The sequence below is a fragment of the Nasonia vitripennis genome, assembly GCF_009193385.2.
Source record: "Nasonia vitripennis strain AsymCx chromosome 2 unlocalized genomic scaffold, Nvit_psr_1.1 chr2_random0009, whole genome shotgun sequence".
NCBI classification, from domain to species: Eukaryota; Metazoa; Arthropoda; class Insecta; order Hymenoptera; family Pteromalidae; genus Nasonia; species Nasonia vitripennis.
In genome coordinates this window covers 1,244,524-1,267,026 of record NW_022279616.1, presented here as the reverse complement: position 1 = coordinate 1,267,026, position 22,503 = coordinate 1,244,524, and the positions used below count along the sequence as shown (strand labels likewise).

The 22,503-nt window shown below is 33.2% G+C and overlaps 2 protein-coding genes across 19 annotated transcripts in view; both read right to left on the bottom strand.

The window, feature by feature from the left end:
* LOC100113919 (RNA binding protein fox-1 homolog 1-like) overlaps positions 1-22,503 on the bottom strand; it is a 371,748-nt gene that overhangs the window by 316,702 nt on the left and 32,543 nt on the right. The gene's annotated exons all lie outside the window — the stretch shown is intronic.
* LOC107981645 lies at positions 1,622-8,451 on the bottom strand. The gene is made up of 5 exons (XM_016987886.3): positions 2,895-8,451; positions 2,525-2,762; positions 2,139-2,391; positions 1,881-2,063; positions 1,622-1,790 (listed from the first exon to the last, which is right to left on the bottom strand). Exon 1 carries the CDS (start codon positions 7,905-7,907, stop codon positions 6,510-6,512), a length of 1,398 nt encoding a protein of 465 aa, XP_016843375.2. The 5' UTR covers positions 7,908-8,451; the 3' UTR covers positions 1,622-1,790; positions 1,881-2,063; positions 2,139-2,391; positions 2,525-2,762; positions 2,895-6,509.

Sequence of the window (22,503 nt, the reverse complement as noted above, 5' to 3'; positions counted from 1 at the left end):
TCTGCACCAGGAAAACCAGATAAAACATTATAAAAGTAAGAGAAAAGGAAGTAGTTAAGAGCCTTTCTATATAAAAATATGATTTTTATATGAAATAACTGATAACTTCTTACAGATTCTTTTTTTATAATGTTTTATCCGTAATTGCTGGTACAGATGCCTCATACATGCTTATAGAAATTCTTCTTATAGTATTTTATCAGTGCTTTTCAACCGGGAAATAGTCAATAATGGAATAATCAGTCAATTTCCATTAAGTTTCGTGAATTTCTTACATACTAACAAATTCTTTCCAATAACATTAATATTAATAATACAAAATCTTATTACAGTAATAAGAAACTGAAGTTTAAATTTAACTTCCTGTGCCATTGCTTTCATTATCATTCTTGGATTTGTTCCTTCTTCTGTAGGATTTCTTAACAGATGAAATCGAATTATGTTGATATCTGTTTACTTTCTTCATTTCATTATCTATCATATGAAGTGGATACCGTTTTATATTCAGAAATTTATAGAATTCGTCCTCCACGACTTCTTTTTTAATTGGAGAAAGAGGGCGCTCTTCTGAGCCAGCAATCTTTTTCACACACCGGGTTAACAAATCATTTTCGCCATAAATACCTCGATTCATAATCGTAAAAAATGACTGACAATTATCGGTTTTGAAAGCATCTTTGTATGCTAATGAATTGATATAAACCCCCTTCTTAATGTGTGTTAACTCTTTGTCACCATCTATGTTGTCAATATCCTTTTGGTTCAGTTCAAATATGTTATGAAGAAGTCCTACTGCATCTTTTTCTGAAAAATTATATATAAAATTATAATAAAAACTATGTACAAAATAGCTAACATATGTTGGATTCAAGCAATAAACGACTTTAAAAATATAGAATTTTTTATCACAAAAATCAGAATATAGTGGTTTAAAAATACAATATCTCAAAAGCGCTTCATCACTTTGACTTCAAACTTGATATGCTAGCCCTTGTAATGTGTAGAAACATAATTTAGGTAGTTAACTTACTTTACAATAGCAAGAAGGTCAACTTTTTTCTCATCATGGGCTCGAGACGCGACTTTTTTTCAACAAGTTGACTCTCTAGCTGCATTAAAGTAACTAAACAATAAAAATATGTTTCAATTCATCACAAGGGCTAGCATATCAAGTTAGATGTCCAAGCGATGAACCAGTTTTGAGATATTGCATTTTTAAATCATTATACTCTGATTTTTGTGATAAAAAGTTATGTATCTCAAAAGTGGTTCATCGCTTGGACTTCAAACTTGATATGCTGGCCCTTGTAATGTATAGAAACATAATTTAGGTAGTTAAGTTACTTTACAGTAGCAAGAAGGTCAACTTTTTTCTCATCATGGGCTCGAAACGCGACTTTTTTTTCAATAAGTTGACTCTCTAGCTGCATTAAAGTAACTAAACAATAAAAAAATGTTTCAATTCATTACAAGGGCTAGCATATCAAGTTAGATGTCTAAGCGATATAGTAGTATTTGGATAGATAACTTTTTATCACAAAAATATAAAATGTAGACATCCAACTTGATATGGACATAATTAAAACATATACACTTGTGCAAGAACAAGAACAATAACTACCTTGCTGTGTAGAAGCAATGCCCGTACCCTTAACTGTCTTCGTAGTTTCTTCATTTGCATTCATAGCAAGTTTTAATTGTTCGTTCTCTTTTTCTTTTTCCGCACATTTCTTCTTGTAATACTCGATTTGCATTACGTATGCATTTCTTGGCGCAAGAGATTAATTTTCCTAAAATAAAAATAGATTATCATGTAAGACATTACTATATAGTTAAGACTGTTAGAAGATATAAATAATTAAACTTTGTAAATGATTTACCTGTTCTGTCGTTGATGATTGATTATGATAATCATTTAGAGTAGATGATAGAAGAGGGTTTAATCCATTATCGTTTTCTTCAATATTCAAGACTGAATCATTCCGTAAAGCAGTTGCTAAGTACTTGTTCAGAATATTCTGGGAATTCTTTTTGCCGGCTGCTTTTACTCTTTTTTTAGCCTCCTGAAAAAATGAATTCAAAATGTATATTATTCATGATTTTAGAGTTTGATTTATTAATATAATAATATAAAATACCTTTCTAGTTTTTTTACTTTGCTGTACAATTTGTTTATCCATCTCGATCATTCCATCGTTCTCAATATCTGATGTTACCTTTTAAAAGAGCCACCTGGCTCGTTGAGATCACGTTTTCTGTGTTTATCACTTGATTCGCATGCATCTTGTATTGTAGTATCACCAGTATCATTAAGTGGATATTTTGCTCTTGGTACTGCAAACCTTTTGTTTTGGTTCTTGTCAAGGTACTCCCTTACCAAATTGTAACTATCTACAATAGATACAAACATAATGTTAATATAAAATATTTAGAAATTTCGAATTATCACAGCCATGACAATTAAAAAAGCACAGTCCCCAACATTACTGTCAGCCCTAAAGATTAAAAAAACTATATAATATACCTGCTACATATAACACAAAACAAGCCACTCTCTTTTGTTCTGGATAAATTTTTGCCTTGAAACTTTTGGGGTTGAATTGGTACTCGACATAATCGAATTCTTTGAGTATTGAGATAGGCACTATCTCTCTTCTGAACTTGTCTCCTGTTTTTGCAGGGGATATGTGTATATATGCATATGGTTCGACATCATCAGGAGGAAAAGTTCCCTCCTCGTTCTCGTCATTAGCCATTGTAACCTGCAAAGTATAACATAAGTTAAGGTGATATGCATATATATACAAATTTCACATAAGTCTTTTTTCATTGTATATTTGCTTAGGCATACGTAGTCTTGCGTAATCATGACATTTATGTATAAAAATGCTTACCCTTTTCCTTCTGAAAGGTATCCGCTTTGAGGCCACGTTCCGAAAAATATGTAGCTGATGGGTCCTTCGTTGTTTACTTTCTGTATCGCTACAAAGTATACACGATTACCTATAAGTATAAGAAAGACACGGGTATACTTGAAATCCCACGCGCAACGGTCAACGGGTCTGAGCTGAGTCGAACTCATAAAATACCGCGTATTTTTTTTTACAGTTTTGTTTAATTTTATTGGCTTTAAGTACTTTACATTGCCCTATTTTACATGATGTGTGTATAATACAATAGTTTAATACTTTGGCGAGTATAATACATCTTTAATCGTTACATGTATAGTAGTACCTTCGAGTTGGCACCAAATTTAAATTTTACATTCAATATTGTCGATAAACTCTCCTAAAACATACAAAATATTCTTTTCTTTTATAGCTAATAGGTTTATCACAGAGAAAGGGCCTGTTTGGCACTCTTTTCTTAATTCTTTTAACATTTTTTCCCTTTGTTCATTAAATAAATTACAATTCCAAAAAATGTGTTCTATCGTATCAATTGCTTCACCACATTTACATTTGTCTGTGTCTGTTATCTTATGTTTAAATAAACTCGAGTTGAGAGAACTATGACCACATCTTATTCTGTTAAACGAAACTATAGCTTTTCTGGATAACCTTGTATTGTTAAACCAAGGTTTATTACCTTCAATATCACCAAAATTTTCGAAGTAAAAAATTCCTTTCTTTTTTCCTAAATTAGTAATTATATCTTGGTTCTCTTTTTTACATGTTTCCTTAATATTTGCAAAGAAGTCTGAGTAAGGTATTGGGTCGTTTAGAAGTTTTCCATCAATTGCAGCATTCTTAGCCATTTTATCTACAGTTTCATTCCCTTTAATGCCCGCATGAGCTGGGATCCAAACTAATTTAATTTTAACATTTTCTTCAGCTCGAGAAGCAAGTTTCTGTCTAAGCTCTGCAATTAATGGAGAACACCTATTTTTATTATTTGCTAAAGCTAATAAGGCACTTTGTGAATCAGAGAACACAAGGAATTCACACTCCCGTTCAACTGTGATTTTATCTATTACATTTATAAGTGCTTTACATTCAGCCGTATATATTGATGCTTTATCAAGTATTTTAAAGGCACTGTTAAAGTCTTGATCTTCACTCCATATGGCGAAGCCTACAGATGATGCATTGTTCTCATTTAATTTAGATCCATCAGTAAAAATATGGATTAAGTTTGGTTTTACTGTGAATAGGCTGTCGAATTTACTGTTTGGAACTTTGGAATTGCTTATCTTTTTACAAGTACGCATTTATCGGGGGCGATTTCAAGTCCTCTTTCTCTTAAAAACAATACAATTCTAGATGCTTCCGTCTCCAGTTTGCGTGTCTTTTCTTCAACACTTAAATTAGATTCTTTATTATATATGCTTATATCATCTGCAAATTGTAATATATTACAAGATATATCAATAATTTTTTCAAGCTTTCTAGTGTAAATTGCATATAAAAGAGGACTTAAAACGCTTCCCTGAGGTAGTCCTTTATTTATAGTTCTTTCAATAATTTCGCTATCTGTACAAAAAAAAACTTTTCGCTCTAATATTAAGTAACTTATAAAACAAACTACTTTCTTTGGTATTCCCAGTTCTATTAAGTCGTCGATAAGAATTTCTGGAATTACATCATTATAAGCGCCTTTTACATCTAAAAAAAGAGATGCTACTGTATCTTTTTGAAAGAAATTTTTTTGTACATCCGATGTCAAAATGCTTAGATTATCAGTACAAGCTTTACCCTTTCGGAATCCCATTTGCGACTGTGCTAAAAAACCATTTGTTTCGCACCACCACTCTAATCGTTCTTTAACTAATCTCTCCATAACCTTTAACATACAAGAGGCCAGTGATATGGGTCTCACTTTGTCTGAGGTTCCTTTCGGAATAAATTTAACTAAATACGATTTCCAATCTTCTGGAAATACTTTACAATGGAATATGTCGTTATAAAGCTCGAGTAGAATTCTCTGATAAAATTCAGGTAAGTTTGAGATGATCTCATAATCTATCTTATCTATTCCGGGGGAAGATTTTGTATTTGTGTCATTTAAACAAAATTGAAGCTCTTCAAAAGAGAATGGAAAGTCTAAAAAACTATCATGTTCTTGTTCTTCCATCCCATTTATGTTTCTCAAAGTCCTGTCTACATTCATTTTGGAGGAACACAAACTCTCAATTGTGTCTTTAATACTGTTTTCCTGTTTTTTATTTCCTGTAGAATTTTGGATTCTATTGATACCATTTTTTTACATTTTAATTTTGTTCCAAAACTTACGAATATTTGTTCGCGGATTAACTGATTCACAAAAAGTTCTGACCGATTTCATTTTTTCTTCTTTTAAAGTTTTTCTTACTAAAGCTTCCGTTTTTTTAACTTCTATGAATTTTTCTATTGTAAACCGGTGTTTAATAGATAGTTGAGCATTTTTCTTAGGCGAATCGCTTTAGAGCATTCTTCGTTCCACCAAATACATTGTGGGTTACTAGACGAGCAGTTGTTTCTGAGTCTAATATTACTGGTGCTTATAGGTTTGTCATCGTCTTTAGAATATGAATCTATAATTGTCTTATCAATGAATTCAACAAAATTATTATATTTAGAAATAATGTCTGAGTTAGTAAACTCCAAACTATTAAAATAATGTTTATGTTCCTCCAAAATATCGTAAAATGTTTCCCAGTTAACTTTTTTTAATTTGTACCTGTATTCTACTTTCTGCTTATAAATTGGATTCGCATTCATTTCCAAAAATATTGGGAAATGATCGCTACCCCACCTATCTTCTAAAACTTGCCAATCGCTTACTAAAGCTAGTCCCGGTGAAACAAACGTTAAATCAATATTTGAGTAAGAGCATCCAGAATTCGAAATTTTTACGTGAGTAGGACTTTGATTGTTAAGTAAAATAAAGTTACCTTGGTCCAAATTCTCTACTATTACTTTTCCATTACAGCACTCTTTTGAACTCCCCCATAGGGAGTGGTGAGCATTAAAATCCCCCGCCAAAATAAAGTGGTTGCTTCCATACTGTTTAACCGTGTCGGTAAGCTTACACCATTCTACTTTTGAAATATTATTATCAGTATTTGGAGCTCTATAGCAAACGGTAAACAATATTTCTCCCAAATTAGAGTCAACAGTAACTGCTCCTACCTCGAGTGAGTTACCCTTAAAACCCAATTCTATCTTTTCGAAAATTACACCTTTTTTAATGCAGACAGCTAAACCTCCTCCTTTGTTAAAACTTCGGTCAAATCTAACCGTTTCAAATCCTTTCAGATTAAAATGAGATTCTTTAAATAATGGGGAATTAGAGTTTAACCAAGTTTCCACTAGTAGGATTACATCATATTTACCTGCAACATTCTGGAAATCTAATTTATTAGTTATACTTCGGCAATTCCACTGTAAAATTTTAAGATTTAAATTTTTGTCCATGAATTTAAAATTTGTAGAGTCTAAAAACACAAAAACAATAAACGATTTCTGGAATATAATAATCAATAAATTTAATGATATATAAATCTAACTGGCTTACTTGTATACCAAAGGTTAGGTTTTTTGGTTTTGTGAAGATGATTTTTTATTTAGGGGCTTAAGATTATTTGTACTATTACTTAACCTAGCATGTAGTTTCTCCGTAGTACTCATTCGAGATAGCGTTGTCTGTGATGTTTGTAGTGAATTTCTCAAAGGCTGATTTGTAGATGGTAGGTTGGCTGGTTTGTCCTTTTCTTTTTCTCCCTTCAGTTGTGTACTCGTTTGGCTGTTGGTATTGGTATTGTTGTTCGTGTAGAAGAATTGCTGTGCATTCATTCTTGAATAATTCCTTACTGGCATCGTTGTCGAAGTCGATTTTGTTGTTATTGTTGGTGAGAGTATGTTTTGTCCCATATTATCCTTGGGTTGAATCTGGGATGCATTCTGATTCCCATCTTGTAATTGTGTCTGATTGTTGAATACTTCTGGTTCTTTATTTGTTCTATTTCTCAGATTAGGAAAGTCTAGTCTATTCAGTCTTGGAGCATTGGATTTACCAAAAATCCGTGCATGAGCTTCAGCGTATGACAAATTGTCATAAGCCATTCTTTCGCATAGCAATTTATTCTTTTCATAGATTTGACATCTGCTGTCAATAGATTTGTGACTACCCTTGCAGTTTGCGCATCTGGGGGTTACACCTGAGCAACCCTCATCATGGTGTAACTCTCCACACATAGAACAACGTTTCTGGTTTCTGCAGGTTTTAGCCATATGGCCAAATTTAAAACAATTATAGCACTGCATACGTCTTCTTACGTACGGATCAACTTTGGTTTTAACAAGGCAAATACTAACTTCTTTAGGAAGAAAATCTCCTTTGAAGGTGACCATTACTGATTTAGTTGGTATCCATTTATCATCATCGTTTGTACTGTTAGGATTCTTTCTGTTCATTCTACTAACATTTATAACCTCCAGAGAAGACATGATCTCCGTTTTCAAATCATCTGTTGAAAGATCTATTGGGATGCCTCTCAAGACTCCTTTTCTCATTTTTTTGAATCCTGGGACAAATGTAGTCATATCATTATCCTTGAAAATTGTATCCTCCAATGCTTTATTAGCTTCCTCTCTGTCATTGAAAACTATAATACCTCTAAAGCGTCCGTCCTTTTTTACTTCTTGCACTGTTTTGTAGTACTTTACTACGATCTTTCCCACTTTATAAATATTAAAGACTTTATTTGATGGACTAAGATTTTTAATCCATACTTGGTAAGGACCCTTGCAATTCTCAGAATATCCATCTTTATCAAAACTTTTCTCTCCGGTTTCTATCTCATTTATCGTTTGTTTCTTATATTCCCTTCGGTCAATATTCTCATCTATCTCATTTAACTTTCTCTTGGATCCAAAATCTTTTTCTGAGTGAGCATCTGCATCACTATCCATTTTCTCTGTCGTCATTTTTTAACTTAAAATCCGCCCGGTAAAACCGGGGGATATTTCTTGATAAATCAGCAGCGACCGTTAGCGTTTGAAGCGTGCTAACCTCAAAATTAACCTGACTTCTTTTCTTCTACTCCGGTCTCTCTCGAACAATGAGACACGAAGGAACCGCATAAGGCGGAGCCTATTGTGCAATAGTATAACGCTATTGCCTTCCCTGAGGCAATAGTAACACTTGATTACTCTTTTATTTAAATAATAAGACTCGCTCTTTGTCCCTCAAGGATCGAAGCAAGAGTCCCAGCAAATATATCAATACCGCGTATACATACATGCGGATATTAGCGACCTCTAGTAGCAAAAGGGAGATCCGTATCTGTATCTATTATCTATATTATATACGTAGACTAATATACTATACGTTGTGTTCTTTTTGGACTCTAACGGCCCATTGTGTTTTGAAAAAACGACCATCGGAAATAAGTTATGAATATAATATAAATAATTGCATATATTATTTATTACAGTGATAATTCTAAATACGTATAGCGTACATATGTTGACGCAGATAATTCGTTAAGGAAGAAAAAACAACTAAAAGTACTAAAAGGTTGTGTCTACATAATAACAAAAAATTCTATTTGTTATATTGATAAATAATTAGCTCTCAGTGTAAGTGTAATACCATAATAACTTCAGTAAAAAAAACATTATGTAATGCTTATAAGAACAAATATTATTAAAATTAATTTACAATTCCACAGTTATGAAATCCACCTGTCTGAAGCATCTTTTAAAAATGACTGATAGGGGTAGTTATTTTCAGTATTATGACAAATATGGTAAACAAGTCATACCTTCAAGTACAATACATGATCGTCAAAAGAATATGAACTTAAACGTGGTTCATGAGGTACGTATGTATACATTTAAATATAAAAATCATCCTTAGTTTGTTTTAATACAATTCATATGTACATATAATAATACAAAATATGTTTTCTTAGCAATCAGAAACAGTGTTTGAAAGTGTTTATGATGCAACCGATGTATTCAATCAATCTGTTAGATCTGATATTAGAAGTAATGAAATATCACAGTCGTCCATAAGGTTTAGAACAATTGATTCAACTGAAAATACATTTGTAAGTAAACTTTGTTGTTAGGATTCGACAAAAATTTTGTTCATATCAAGTTGGATGTCAAATTTTCAGATTTATTGTGAAAAAAATTTGTCTGATAAAAACCGGTTCATCGCTTGGACTTCAAACTTGATATGCTAGCCCTTGTAATGTGTACAAACATAATTTGGGTAGTTAAGTTACTTTACAGTAGCAAGAAGGTCAACTTTTTTCTCATCATGGGCTCGAGACGCGACTTTTTTTTCAACAACTTGACCCTCTAGCTGCATTAAAGTAACCAAACAATAAAAATATGTTTCAATTCATTACAAGGGCTAGCATATCAAGTTAGATGTCCAAGCGATGAACCAGTTTTGAAATATTGCATTTTTAAATCATTATACTCTGATTTTTGTGATAAAAAGTTATATATCTCAAAAGTGGTTCATCGCTTGGACATCCAAGTTGATATGCTAGCCCTACCAAGGGATAATAATAATTTTATATTAATTTGAAAAAATATATTGTTTAGATGAACGAAGATACGACGGCTGAAGAACGTGTTCAAGATTCATTAAAAACACTTGTATGCAACTGTAGGAACATTAATGTAGCAGAAGTTTTATTAATGACCATGCAAATTGGTAAAAAACATTCGTTGACGTGGATAGCATTATTAGATATTTTTGAAATGCTCAATTATATTTTCGATAAAAAGATTTTTCCCACTACAAAGTATAAGTTAAACAAGTTACTGGGAATAAACACAGACTGTTTAATGTATCATTTTTTGTGTCCCGAATGTAACAAATATTTAGGTCAAACCAAAAGTTTAAAAAAAATTATTGAATGTAGTTGCAGTTCAAAAATAGATTCTTCCAAAGTTGGTTCATTTTTTATTGAGATAGATGTTAAAAGTCAGTTGAAAAATTTGTTATCGGATCAGAAAATTATTAAAAATTTAGATCATTCATCAACTCGAAATAAATTTAATAATAATGCATTGGAAGATATCTATGATGGTAGAGTCTATAAAGAATTTACTAACAATGATGTATTAGATAGTCATAACATTAATTTATCGTACACTTTTAATACAGATGGATGTCAGGCTTCTGATAATTCTAAAGTATCCGTATGGCCAATATACATTATGTTACATGAATTGCCTAGCCATCTTCGTAATAAATACATGTTATTAGCTGGATTATGGGTAGCGAAAACTGAGCCAGAAATGAATATATTTCTTGAACCGTTTGTTAATCAAGCTAACGAATTATCTTCAAAGGGTTTCGATTTGTCTCTAAATAATAAGGATATCGTAAAAATTAAATTATTTCCGCTTGGGTGTTGTGTTGATTCTGTTGCCCGGTGTGCAATGTTACACATGAAGAAATTTAATGGAATAAAAGGTTGCACATACTGTGATCACCCCACAGATGCAGTTGATGGCACTCGTAAATATCCTATGCAATTTACTGTACCAATAAACCGAACAGATGAATCTATTAAAAGTAATATGATAGCTGCTCAAGAGAATAACGATGACATTGAAGGTGTTTGGGGTCCATCATCATTGATGAATCTGCAACACTTTGATCTTGCCAGAGGAATGGTCGTTGATTTTATGCATTCGTGTTTATTGGGGGTCACAGAACTTTATATGACCATATTATTTACTGATGCAAAGCAAAAATATTACATAGGGTCCCCGGCAAAAATAAATGTAATAAATCAAAGATTATTACAAATTAAACCACCAACTTGTATAGGTAAAGTGCCTAGAAGTTTAAAGGAAAGAAATATGTGGAAAGCTTCTGAATGGCTTATGTGGCTAATCTTTTACTCCTTGATATGCTTGCGTGGAATCTTGCCTCAAAAATACTATAATAATCTTGCTCTTTTCGTAGAAGCAATGCAAATTTTGTTGCAAGATTCAATTACACCAACAATGCTAAAGACTGCAAAAACGCTTTTAATAAAATTTGTTATAAATTTAGAAAATCTTTATGGTAAAAAATATATGCATTACAATGTGCATTTACTTTTACATCTTTGTGATAATGTACAAAACTGGGGGCCTCTATGGGCTGATAGGACGTTTCCATTCGAAAATCAGAACAAACTTATATTAAAAATGAAAAAATGTAATCATCGAATTGCCCAACAAATCGCTGTAAGGCTATTAGCATATCAACAATTACCTATTATGTATAACGATAGTAACTTGATAACTTCAAAAACAAGAGAGTTTTGCAATAGCCTACTTGAAAATCGACTAAAAAATATAACTAAATTCAAAGATTGTATACTATTGGGTTCTGGTAAATCTAACAATTTAACTGAAGAAGAAATAGAAAGTTTACAAGATTCTATAAATATAAAAGATATAAAAGAATGTAAAAAATATTGTAAAATTATTTATAATAGATGTCGATACACCACTCATACGTATTTGCAAAGTAAAAAAACCAAGGACTGCTTCGTGCAAACAAAAGCAAATGAATTTTGTATTATTCATAAAATTTGTAAAATAGAATACAACAATTCAAGTGACGTACTTATTTTTTATAAATTATTAGAAACTGATGATGTCTCGATTGTACATACTAACGATGTACAGATTACACATTTCAAACGTGTTAAATCGTTACTTAATAAGTTACATGTCATGCATTACTCAAATATTTACAGACCCTGTATTTTTATGTGCTCCAAAAATGAATATTTTATCTGTACAATTCCGAAAGGTGTTATGGGCAGAAATATAAATTAAGATAATGTTTATAAATACATTTTTGTACATCGTATCATCAAATCCTGTGATTATCTACTAGTATGTAAATATCTATGTTATCAAGTATGTATGGAATATTGTAATAAAACGATAATACTCATGGGAAATTTTATACCTTCATTTAACATTTTATTTAATAATGAAAATAAGACAAACTACTTTCAAATATGCTGATCTGCAATATTCTGTATAGTTTGCCATACTGTGCTGTACTGTGTCACGCTATGCCAAAGTGTGCCAAAGTGTGCCAAAGTGTGCCATAGTGTGCCATAGTGTGCCATAGTGTGCCAAAGTGTGCCATAGTGTGCCATAGTGTGCCAAAGTGTGCCATAGTGTGCCAAAATATAAATACATTTTATTTACTTTTGTAAAGCACGTGTATTACACTGTGCCAAAGTGTGTCAAAGTGTGTAAAAGTGTGCCAAAGTGTGCCATAGTGTGCTATACTGTTTCACTTATCCGAATTTGAACACTTTGGCACAGTACGGCACAGTATGGCACACTTTGGCACACTTTTGCACACTTTGGCACACTTTGGCACACTTTAGCATACTTTGGCATACTTTGGCACACCCAATTATTTCCACTAGGGACCCTTATAAAAATAACCTGCACACAAACCAACAGAAATTTGTACACACATTATACGACAACGTACAGGTATAGATGCAGGATGTTGTGCAATACAACGTACATAAAAGTGTGTAGGTTGAGCAGTTAAAATTTCTGTAGGATAGCATGCAAAAAAAGTGTACAAAAAATTATCAAGAGACCCTGAACGTAGCGTGTACGTTGATTTGCTGTTAACCTGCAAATAATTCGCGGAATTTTTAGGTAATCCTACACGAAATTAGCACTATTGTGACGATTCTACGCATTTCTCTGCCTATAAACCTGCAGAAAGGTTGTGCGGTTTCCCTGGTAGAAATCTATATAAGTTTAAAGCTACAACATACCACGTATTACTAGAGATGGGCGAAAAATAGGTCCATTTTTCGACCAGCGATGAAACGCTTTTTCGGACATTTTTTACGCATTTATTGGAGTAAGAATAGAGTCATACCGTATTACACGGAATTTTCAAGCTTGTAAATTTCTCATAGCCATTTCATAGTTTACAGCCCATTTTAAATTTTCGAATTTCTACCAGGGTTCTAAAAAACTATTTGCATATTTCCTTGCAAGTATTCCAGCAATTTGATCAACCAATTTTAAATATTTTTGGCATATTACCCAACAAAGAATCATGCAGAAAGAGCAGTAGGTAACCGTAAAGCAATAATTTGTAAAATTTGTTGCATTCCATTTGCAAATTTTCCAGTATGTAAACCTGCACATATTTGTGCTATTTCTATGATTATTGTGGCATATTCACCTGCACGTAATCCTGTACAAAGTTCGTGTAGTTTAAAAAAGCCCTTTTGTTGTAAATTCGTTGTAAATTCCTAGCAAACAACCATTCAGAAACTGCAGCAAGTAAACATACAAATAAATCGTAAAATTTTTATATATGTTATTTGCAGAAATAACAAGTAATCCGGCACGTATTTGCGCTATTTTTATAATTTTACTGGCATATTCTCATGCACACAAACCTAGAGAAAGTTTATACCGTTCCCTTTGCAGATTCTCCTGCAAGTATTTTAGCATGTGTGTTACATAGATTTAAATATTTGTACCTGATCCCTTAACAAACAATCGTGCAGAAAGTACTATAAGTAACCATGCAGATAATTTATGAAATTTTTTACTTTAATTTGTTATTGCAGTATACCTACTTTACAACAACATGTAACCTTACATAAATTCACGCTATTTTGATGAATAATTTGGCATATTATTCTCCTTTACATAGACCTACAGTAAGTTTGTACACTTTTTGAAATCCTCTTTGCAGATTTCTCTGCATGCATTTCAGCACTTAGATCACGCAGATTTCGATGTTTGTGGCTGCTATTAATGCAGAAAATATAGCTAGTAGTTTCTGCTTAACTTCTGCAGCATCTCTTGCAGCGCTTGTGTAAAGTCTGTGATCATTGATTAAATTAAGCAGATTACTTAAGTTTTATATATTAATTGCGTAAAGTCAATCAGAATTGAAAAAAACGTCGCCGTATAGGTGTGACTATCCAGATGATCGCACCAAAAATAAGTACTACTAAGTAGTACTCAATGAATTTTTATTTTTTAATATCAATAATAGACGGCGAAAAATAGAAAGTGAAAATTTTGTCAGTTTTAATTAGTACCTATATTCAGCGCTATCATATACATATAAATGGCATGCAGTGGTACTTTTTTCAATTTCGATATCTTTGACACTATTTGTATTTAAAACCGAAGTCCGCTTCAGCAGACACAAAAAGTTTACACAAGTGCTGCAAGAGAAGCTGAGGAATTTCGTAATAATATATTACGATACTACCCTGGTAGAAATCGATATAAGTTTAAAGTTACAACATACCACGTATTACTAGAGATGGGCGAAAAATAGGTCCATTTTTCGACCAGCGATGAAACGCTTTTTCGGACATTTTTTCGCGTTTATTGGAGTAAGAATAGAGTCATACCGTATTACAAGGAATTTTCAAGCTTGTAAAAATAGATTTCATTGCCTAAAGCAAAGCACAGGTGATAGCTAGTTGATGGCTACGAAAGTACTACGCAAAATAAGTCGGGTCAAAAAAGTGAAAAAATAAGAAAATCACGAATATCTTCATATGTCGTGCTTGTATAACTCTAATTGACTGTTAATTTTGTAAACCGTTTGGAAATCGATTAAAATCCGTAAGCCTCTTTGAAATTAGTGTACGCACACAAGGAATAATATCAATACGAAAGATTTAAGGTTATGTTAATTCCAACAAATGCTCAAGAAATGGGAGAAAAAGCGTTTCATCACAAGCTATGACTAGGCTATTTCTCATAGCCATTTCGTAGTTTACAGCCCATTTTAAATGTTCGAATTTCTACCAGGGTAGTGCGGTAAAGTTATTGTAGTATCGTACGATATTTCATGATACAACGTGCGTAAACCGAGATTTAACGAGAGCATTTGTGCACGAGCGTGCGGTAAATCGAGGTTTACGCCACGGCGTGTCATAAAAATTATGAAAAATGGTCTGTGCGAAAATTGTGCAGTGAGAATGCAGAGAATACACATGTCAGTCTGCAGCATCGACTCCAGATGCAGCTGCAGATTTCTTTCGTAAGGGTTTTCTTATATTTGCCTTCACATAAACCAGGAGAAAGTTTGTGGAATTTCCAATATTTCCAGCCTTTACAAATGCTCTTATAAATATTCCAGCCATTAAATCAGCGCTACTTTTTAAATCTTTTAGGCAATTTTATCTGGACGTAACAGTATGAATATGCCATTGTGTGTACTAAAAAATATACTATATATTATTGTCCCATATTCCATAATCATCTACGTACGATTTTCATGAAGTGAATTAAAAATACAATAAAAACAGTGAATTAATAAGTTTAAGATCTTTATCGTAGTTAACTACATTTGGTATAACATACAAAAAAATGCTGTTTCAATTAAATGAAAAAAATCTATGCTTATTCAGATACACTGATACACACACACACACACACACACTAAGATCTGCCTAGCAGTTTATGCTTATCAATAATCTTTAGATAACTATCTACGAAGTGACACTCTACATACACTTCTTTTAATTAACAGGGTAGTTATAAACTAGAAAACTCTTTTAATAAAACTTTAACACTCAATAGTTTTTCTTGTCTCTTAATTGTTATCGTCTGGCTGCACTTATTTTGTTTGACAAAACTTTGTATATCTTTCCTTTTACAGATGCTGAAACTCCAAATATTTTCTGAACAGTGTCTGAAAACAATAAAGTTAATTTACATATCCTCGTTAAAAAAATTTATTTATATTGTTTGAAAGTGAATTAAATAAATAAGACATTATTTTTACCGTAGATATACTGTTTTCTATTCCATCCTGAGTTTTCTGCAAATGATATTTTTTATATCAATGTTAAGTAAAAAGTCTTATCCTCTGGGAAAAAACTGTCGAAGTATAACTATAACTTTTTATAGATAACACACTTCAACATTCAGAAATATAACTGGACAGCGCATGCGTATCCGTTTCAATGATCTTTATAACAATTGCAGCCTCGAATTAAAAAATGCATATGAGTGATTCTGTTGTAACTTATTTGAAAATGTTTTATAGCCCCAATGCAATTAAAAATTGAACTGAGAAAAAATGTTGGAAATACTTGATAGAATAAGGGTAAACAGATAGTCTGGTAGCCAGAGGCAGAGTATACAATTAGCCAACATAACCTCTAAATGTACCTACAATGACTTGCTTGTTAATAGCATTTCGCTTTTAGTCAAATGCATTATATTGTTGATATTATTGCTATAATTTTCTGGCCAATCTTTTACTATCGACTTTGTTCAGTACAGATTACCGTACTTTACCAAGTTGCGGTTACTGGACATGTTTACTTAAACAACTCTGGTAATAGCTATTGGTATCTCCAGCAACCTTAACTTTTTTTCTCAGTATGTGCTAAATTTTCTAAACTGTACCAAAACTGTACCAACACACAGCCAACTACACAAAAAATACATAATAAAAATGCGTTTTTTTTAACAGAAGCTTTTCTCTATTTATATAACCTTAAACATACAAAAGAGCAAATCAAGAAATGAGTCTTTTATAAAGAATACATTTGAAAATTTTCACTTAATTAATGTAACTTTATGTTTACGACATTTACTTTATGTTACCGAAGTTATATTTTCTAAAGAGTAAAACTTAAATATCAAGTACACCTGGTCAAATACAAGAAGGTATATTAAGCGTTATAACCATAGACATAGGAAGTATAGACTGCGGGTCAAATGAAGAGACCGTGTCCCCCTGTGCGAGAGAGAGAGAGCGATATTTAAGGAGAGCAGTCTGTCTCTTTCTAATGGGCGGAGCGAACCTCGCGCATGCGCATCGGCACCGCCAGCTGATCGCCGCCAACTCCGCGATTTATTCGCATTTATTATAATTAATTCATCAATAAGTATTGAAAATTTGGCAATAAATTGCGGATTTGCATGATCCGCAATTTAATTGCGAACGATCCGCATTGTTTTCAATATCCATACCGTGTTTGCCTGCTATAGTTCGCGACGATATATCCCGCTGAAACAATTTATTCCATTTGAAATTTTGTTTACTTCCCTTATTTTGTTTAAACTGAAATACTTAATCCTTAAGCTTAAACATTAATAAACCTACGTTATGTTTAAGCCCCCGCCCCCTTGATGATCATATGTGACTTTTGAACATTTCATTCCAGGTGAATTCGTGGTCGTGCGAGCTAAGGCGCGCGCACGTGTTATGTTTTTGAATTCGTGATTCCGGGTTCGAATCCGACCAGGAGATATTTTTTTTTTCTTTTTACATCGTATACAAAATTACTCAGTAGGTGCAATCATTTATATATATTTTTTTAATTTTTAAGTTTTAATCGTAAGTATTGTATATTATAATCATCAGTATATATTATAATTTTCATAAAAATAAGAATATGAAAAATTAAGATTAAAACAATATAAAGAAAAGAAGAAAAATCGACAAGTCATTATAAATTACGAAGGTAAGTAATAATATTTTTATTTTTTATTTAAAAAACAATATTTTCTTAGTCGCATTTCCCGCAAATGTTTAGAATCAAAAGACATACTTTGCAGTATCATCACAAGTACTCTTTTCGCTATTTTATGCCTCGCAATCATTTGAGTTGTCAAAGTTGTCGCTACTGCATTATTATCGACTTTTATTTTTTCCGTAAGTTTAAAAAGTGAGCACTGTAGCAGACGATTAAAACAAAAGCAAAGTAATAAGCAAGTATGTGCCTGTCAAAACATATCTCACCTCGCACCGATCCCTGTGATTTGTTTAGTTTCGTGTTTCCTCTGTTTGTATTTAGTTCATAAAGATATATGTGGATTATTTATTAATATCATTATGGTGCGTTTGTGTTATTTGTGTGGCGAACAGCAACAAAAACTGGATGATAACAGATCATTTCACAAGTAAGTATTTTATTCTGTTACGTCAAAGAAAATAAAACATGCGTATTGTCTAAAGCGTGTATGGTAATGTGAGAAATATCTTCCCGTATATAACAAATTATCGACGTTTTACTTGATGAAAGCTAGTGTTCTGAATAATTTTTTTTTTAGTTTCCCAACTAATTCGATAAATCATATAAAATGGCTGCAAGCGATAAACAAGACCGAGGAAGATGTACCAAAATCTGCAAGGATATGTAGCGACCATTTTCGAAAAGATGATTTTTCTGATTTGCAAGGGCCAATATGTAATCGCAGGCAAATAAAAAGAACTGCTATTCCATCCTGTAATTTAACAGTTATGAGGCGGTAAGTATTATAATTTTTCAGTAGACACAATATTACTGAATGTTTCTTCGATTTAAATATAATATAATACTTGTGAAAATTTGTAGAACAAAAGCCGATGTCAATGTGGATATAACGGAAAATGATTCGATACCCCCAACACCTAATATCAGAAACAGCAGTCTTGAAGAATGTACGATATCAAATGAAACTGTCCATCACGTTAATATTCAGCTACCACAAAGCAGGTATTTTCTTTGAATTAATCGAAAAATATATCATACAAAAAATAAGTGATCGATTAATAAACATATTAATAATAGTAATAATAACAATAATAATATATTTGAATTGGTTTATTACAGACATGATTTAATTCCCGAGTGTTCAGAATCCTTTGAAATCGATGTTAAAAATCTTTCCGGCGTTGATTCAACGATAGATCAAGAATCAGATGAGAATGAACGTACGACGATTCCCCAGTCGTCAAGCAAGAAAAGGTAATTTTTTACTGTATCAAATCTTACCACATCTATTTTTAATATGTTTCATTTTTTTTTAAGATAATTTAAAATGTATGAAAGATTATATCGATATTAAAAAGTATTTACAGAAAAAATGAATCTATATCTGATGGTTTAGAACCAGCAAGCAAAAAGTTCCGCATTCATATCGGCTCAGAAACCGAATGGTTTACTAAAGCAGATTTCACATCTGAAAAGAAATGGGACGTTTTTAAGAAGTTCCAAACGACTCGAAGAAAAAATAAAAATCTTCGTCGTACAAGTAACCGTCGTAAAAAAAGAATCACGGACTTGAAGCAATTGTTGAGCGTTTTGAAAAAAAGCCATTGTTTATCAGACAAAGGAGTAGATAGCTTGAAGGTATATTTATATATAAATACAATTATACTATAATCGAAATGTTTTTAGTTCCGAATTCCAGTAGTCTCTTTGCAAATGTGTAAAAATAATTTATGTGGTTTTGCGAGTATTTGCAAGTATTCTGTTTTGGTACAGTATAAGAGTTGTATATAGTCGCAAATCGCGTTTCGTGATTCTCAAGCTCATTTTTACATACGTAACAAGTCGCGTTTTGAGATTCCCAAGCTCATTTTTACATACGCAACAACTCGCGTATGTGAACATTGGGCCGTGTAAAGCGAAGCTGATATCAAACTGTATGTATGCGAATCCGCAAACTTAAAACTTTACTACATGAAAATGTGCATATATTTTTGTATTTTGAGACTATACTTTATCGAAAAATGATGTTCGTATAATATTTTCAAGGCACTTCCGGATGGCGTACAACAATTGATTTCTTCTGTGCTAAATGGCAAAAAATACCGAAAATTTCCGGAGGAACTACGAAATTTCGCCATGACATTACATTTTTACTCACCCAGCGGTTACAATTACGTCAGGAAAAGTCTAATGAAATTTTTACCGCATCCATCATCCATGCGCGAGTGGTTAAAAACCATTAACTACAATCCAGGAATTTCTCAAGAAGCTTTGCAAACCGTCACGAAATTAATACAACAAGCTGATGAACAGGGTAAAAAGTTAATTTTAATTTAACCGTCGATGAAATGGCTGTGCGGAAACAGGTCATCTGGGATAAATATAAGGGGAAGTTTGAAGGATTCGTTGATCTGGGATTAGAAAATAACGATGAGAATGATAACGCTACGCCAGCTACTAATGCTATAGTTTTTATGCTTGTGTGCATTAATGGGCGTTTCAAAATGCCTATCACTTATTATTTTATAAACGCATTATCTGGAGCAGAAAAACAGACAATAATATCTAATATATTTACTGAATGCTTCTTAAATAACATCGATATTCGCCATATTACTTTTGATGGTGCATCGTCGAATATAAGTATGGCCGAACAATTAGGATCGGAGATATACAACAACACAGAAGCATCATTTTTTGAAAATCCTCTTAATAAAAAACGTGTGTACACTTCTCTTGACGGCTGCCACATGTTAAAACTAGCCAGGAATACTCTCGCCTCGACAAATTTGACGGATGAAAACGGCGATGAGATTCCATGGAAATATATCCAAGCATTAGTGGCTCAACAAGAGAAGGAAGGATTGCACCCAGCTACGAAAATACGCAAGAGGCACGTGCAATTCGAAAATGAAATTCGAAAATGAAAAAATGAAAGTGAATTTGGCAGCACAGGTTTTAAGCTCTAGTGTAGCTATTGCGCTTAACACTTGTGAGTTCGATCACGAATTAGATGAGTTTCAAGGATCTGATGCGACAGCTAGATTTTGCAGAATAATCAACGATGCGTTTGATATTCTCAATTCTAGAAATCAATTTTGCAAAAATCCTGGGAAACATGCTATTACCAAAGAGAATTTGAAAGATATAAAGACAAAAGTAAACGCCTATGTACATTACATCGCTAATTTAAAAATTAATGGGACAAGTATTTTACAAACGAATAAGCGTACGGGGTTTTTAGGTTTAATTATAGGATTACGAAATGCTGTTAAATTAGCTGAAGATTTGTTTAAAGAAGGCTACTTGACTTTTTTACTGACATACAAGTTATCGCAAGACCACCTAGAAACCTTTTTTGCCTGGATACGCAGATTCGATGGTTTAAATAATAATCCTACTACTACACAATTCAAAAGCGCATACCGCAAATTGCTATCGCATGTCAGCATCAGCGTTCCTCTTAGCGCCAATTGTACAGCCGTAGATGATACGCTTCTTTTAAAGAAAACAATCGACAAATCTGCAGAAACTATACCAACAAATAATTTATTAATTGACCCAGTAGAACTCGAACAGATTTGTCAATCAATCCCACAACTTCATTTGAGCGAGTATCTTACTGACATAATACCATATATCAGTGACGCCGTAATCAAAGGTATTAAAAAAAAAATCAAATGCGAACTGTGTATAGTAAGTGTGGAGAAAATGAAAAATGAAGAAGTTACATCGGCTCTGCAAAGGCGAAAAACTTATGGCGCTTTAATATCCGCATCTGATGATGTAATAGTTATTAGTAAAACGGCGGAAAAAGTTTTCCGCTGCTATGGAAACAACATTACTCAAAAGAATATTTTGGAAAAATTAATTATTACTACAATGCACCAACCGCCGCTCGGGGTAAGGTAGTCGCCGCCGCCACCGCCGCTGGTACTTGGAAACGTCGAAAACGCACTATAATTCAGAACGGTGATTTTTTCTTACCACTGCTTCTCGAACCGCTCATCAGCACGATTTTTTCAAAAATTTTACACTAACATGGAGCACGCCAGAAAAATGATTGTTGTACCGGAGACGATGGCCGAGCGTTTACAAAACACCGCCCAGCTTACGACTGTTCAGCAGCAGCACGCGATACCAGCACCACCAACAACCGAGGGCAGTGTACAAACGCCTGGGGATAACTTATCACGACTAGACGTGGAAATGCATGAGATTCTTAATTCAAAAAAATTTATCAGTGAAGAAGAAAAGTGTAACTACTTGCAAGCACTGCGACGATTTCTGTTCTTCAAGGAAAGCGAACAACTCGAAGAGCCTCGCAATGAGAATCTCGCGACACAGCTGTCGGAAGAAACTATTATCGAAAGTGTGCCAAAAGTTCATCAGAAAAAAGCACGCTTGCTGCTTAAATACTGGCAGGCTAACGAGTCCGATCGGCTCAAATGGAACAACACGGGTGGCGTTATCATAGACGGTAGTCTAGTGCCTCAATCGAATATAACAGACTTACTGAGCGATATATTGATAAAGCCAAAAAAAGATACCCAGTACGATCCGCCCGTTGGACAATTTCAATTTGCAAAGTTTATCGCCAGCTCCGAAACGCCGAATGAATTCGTCGGGAATACGCACGTTTCAAAAATGATTAGACAAATATCGGCTCGAATAAAAGTGGCGAAGCGCAAAAGTACGGATACAGTAGCCACGTCACCGCCGCCGAGTAAAGTCAGACACGAGCCGCGGCCGCCAAGACGATCGGCTCGTGAAAAAAGATGGTTAAATCTGCCGGTATGAAGTTTGAGAAACAGTATTATGATCCCGGACACAAGGCCGGTTACGCCGGTGCTCGAAATCTCCTCCGTGTCAATACTCGAGGCAAATCTTTAACCGACAAAGAAAAGAATCGCATCTACGAGTGGCTGTGCAACCAGGACACGTACACACTTCATCATCCGATACGCAAAAAATTTTCAAGATTGCACTATAACGTCACCAACAGACGTTTGGGAGGCAGATTTTTGTCAATTAAC

Bases quoted from the DNA above. Each gene is read 5' to 3' on its own strand.
- LOC107981645 (XM_016987886.3), bottom strand. From the start codon at position 7,907: ATGACGACAGAGAAAATGGATAGTGATGCAGATGCTCACTCAGAAAAA.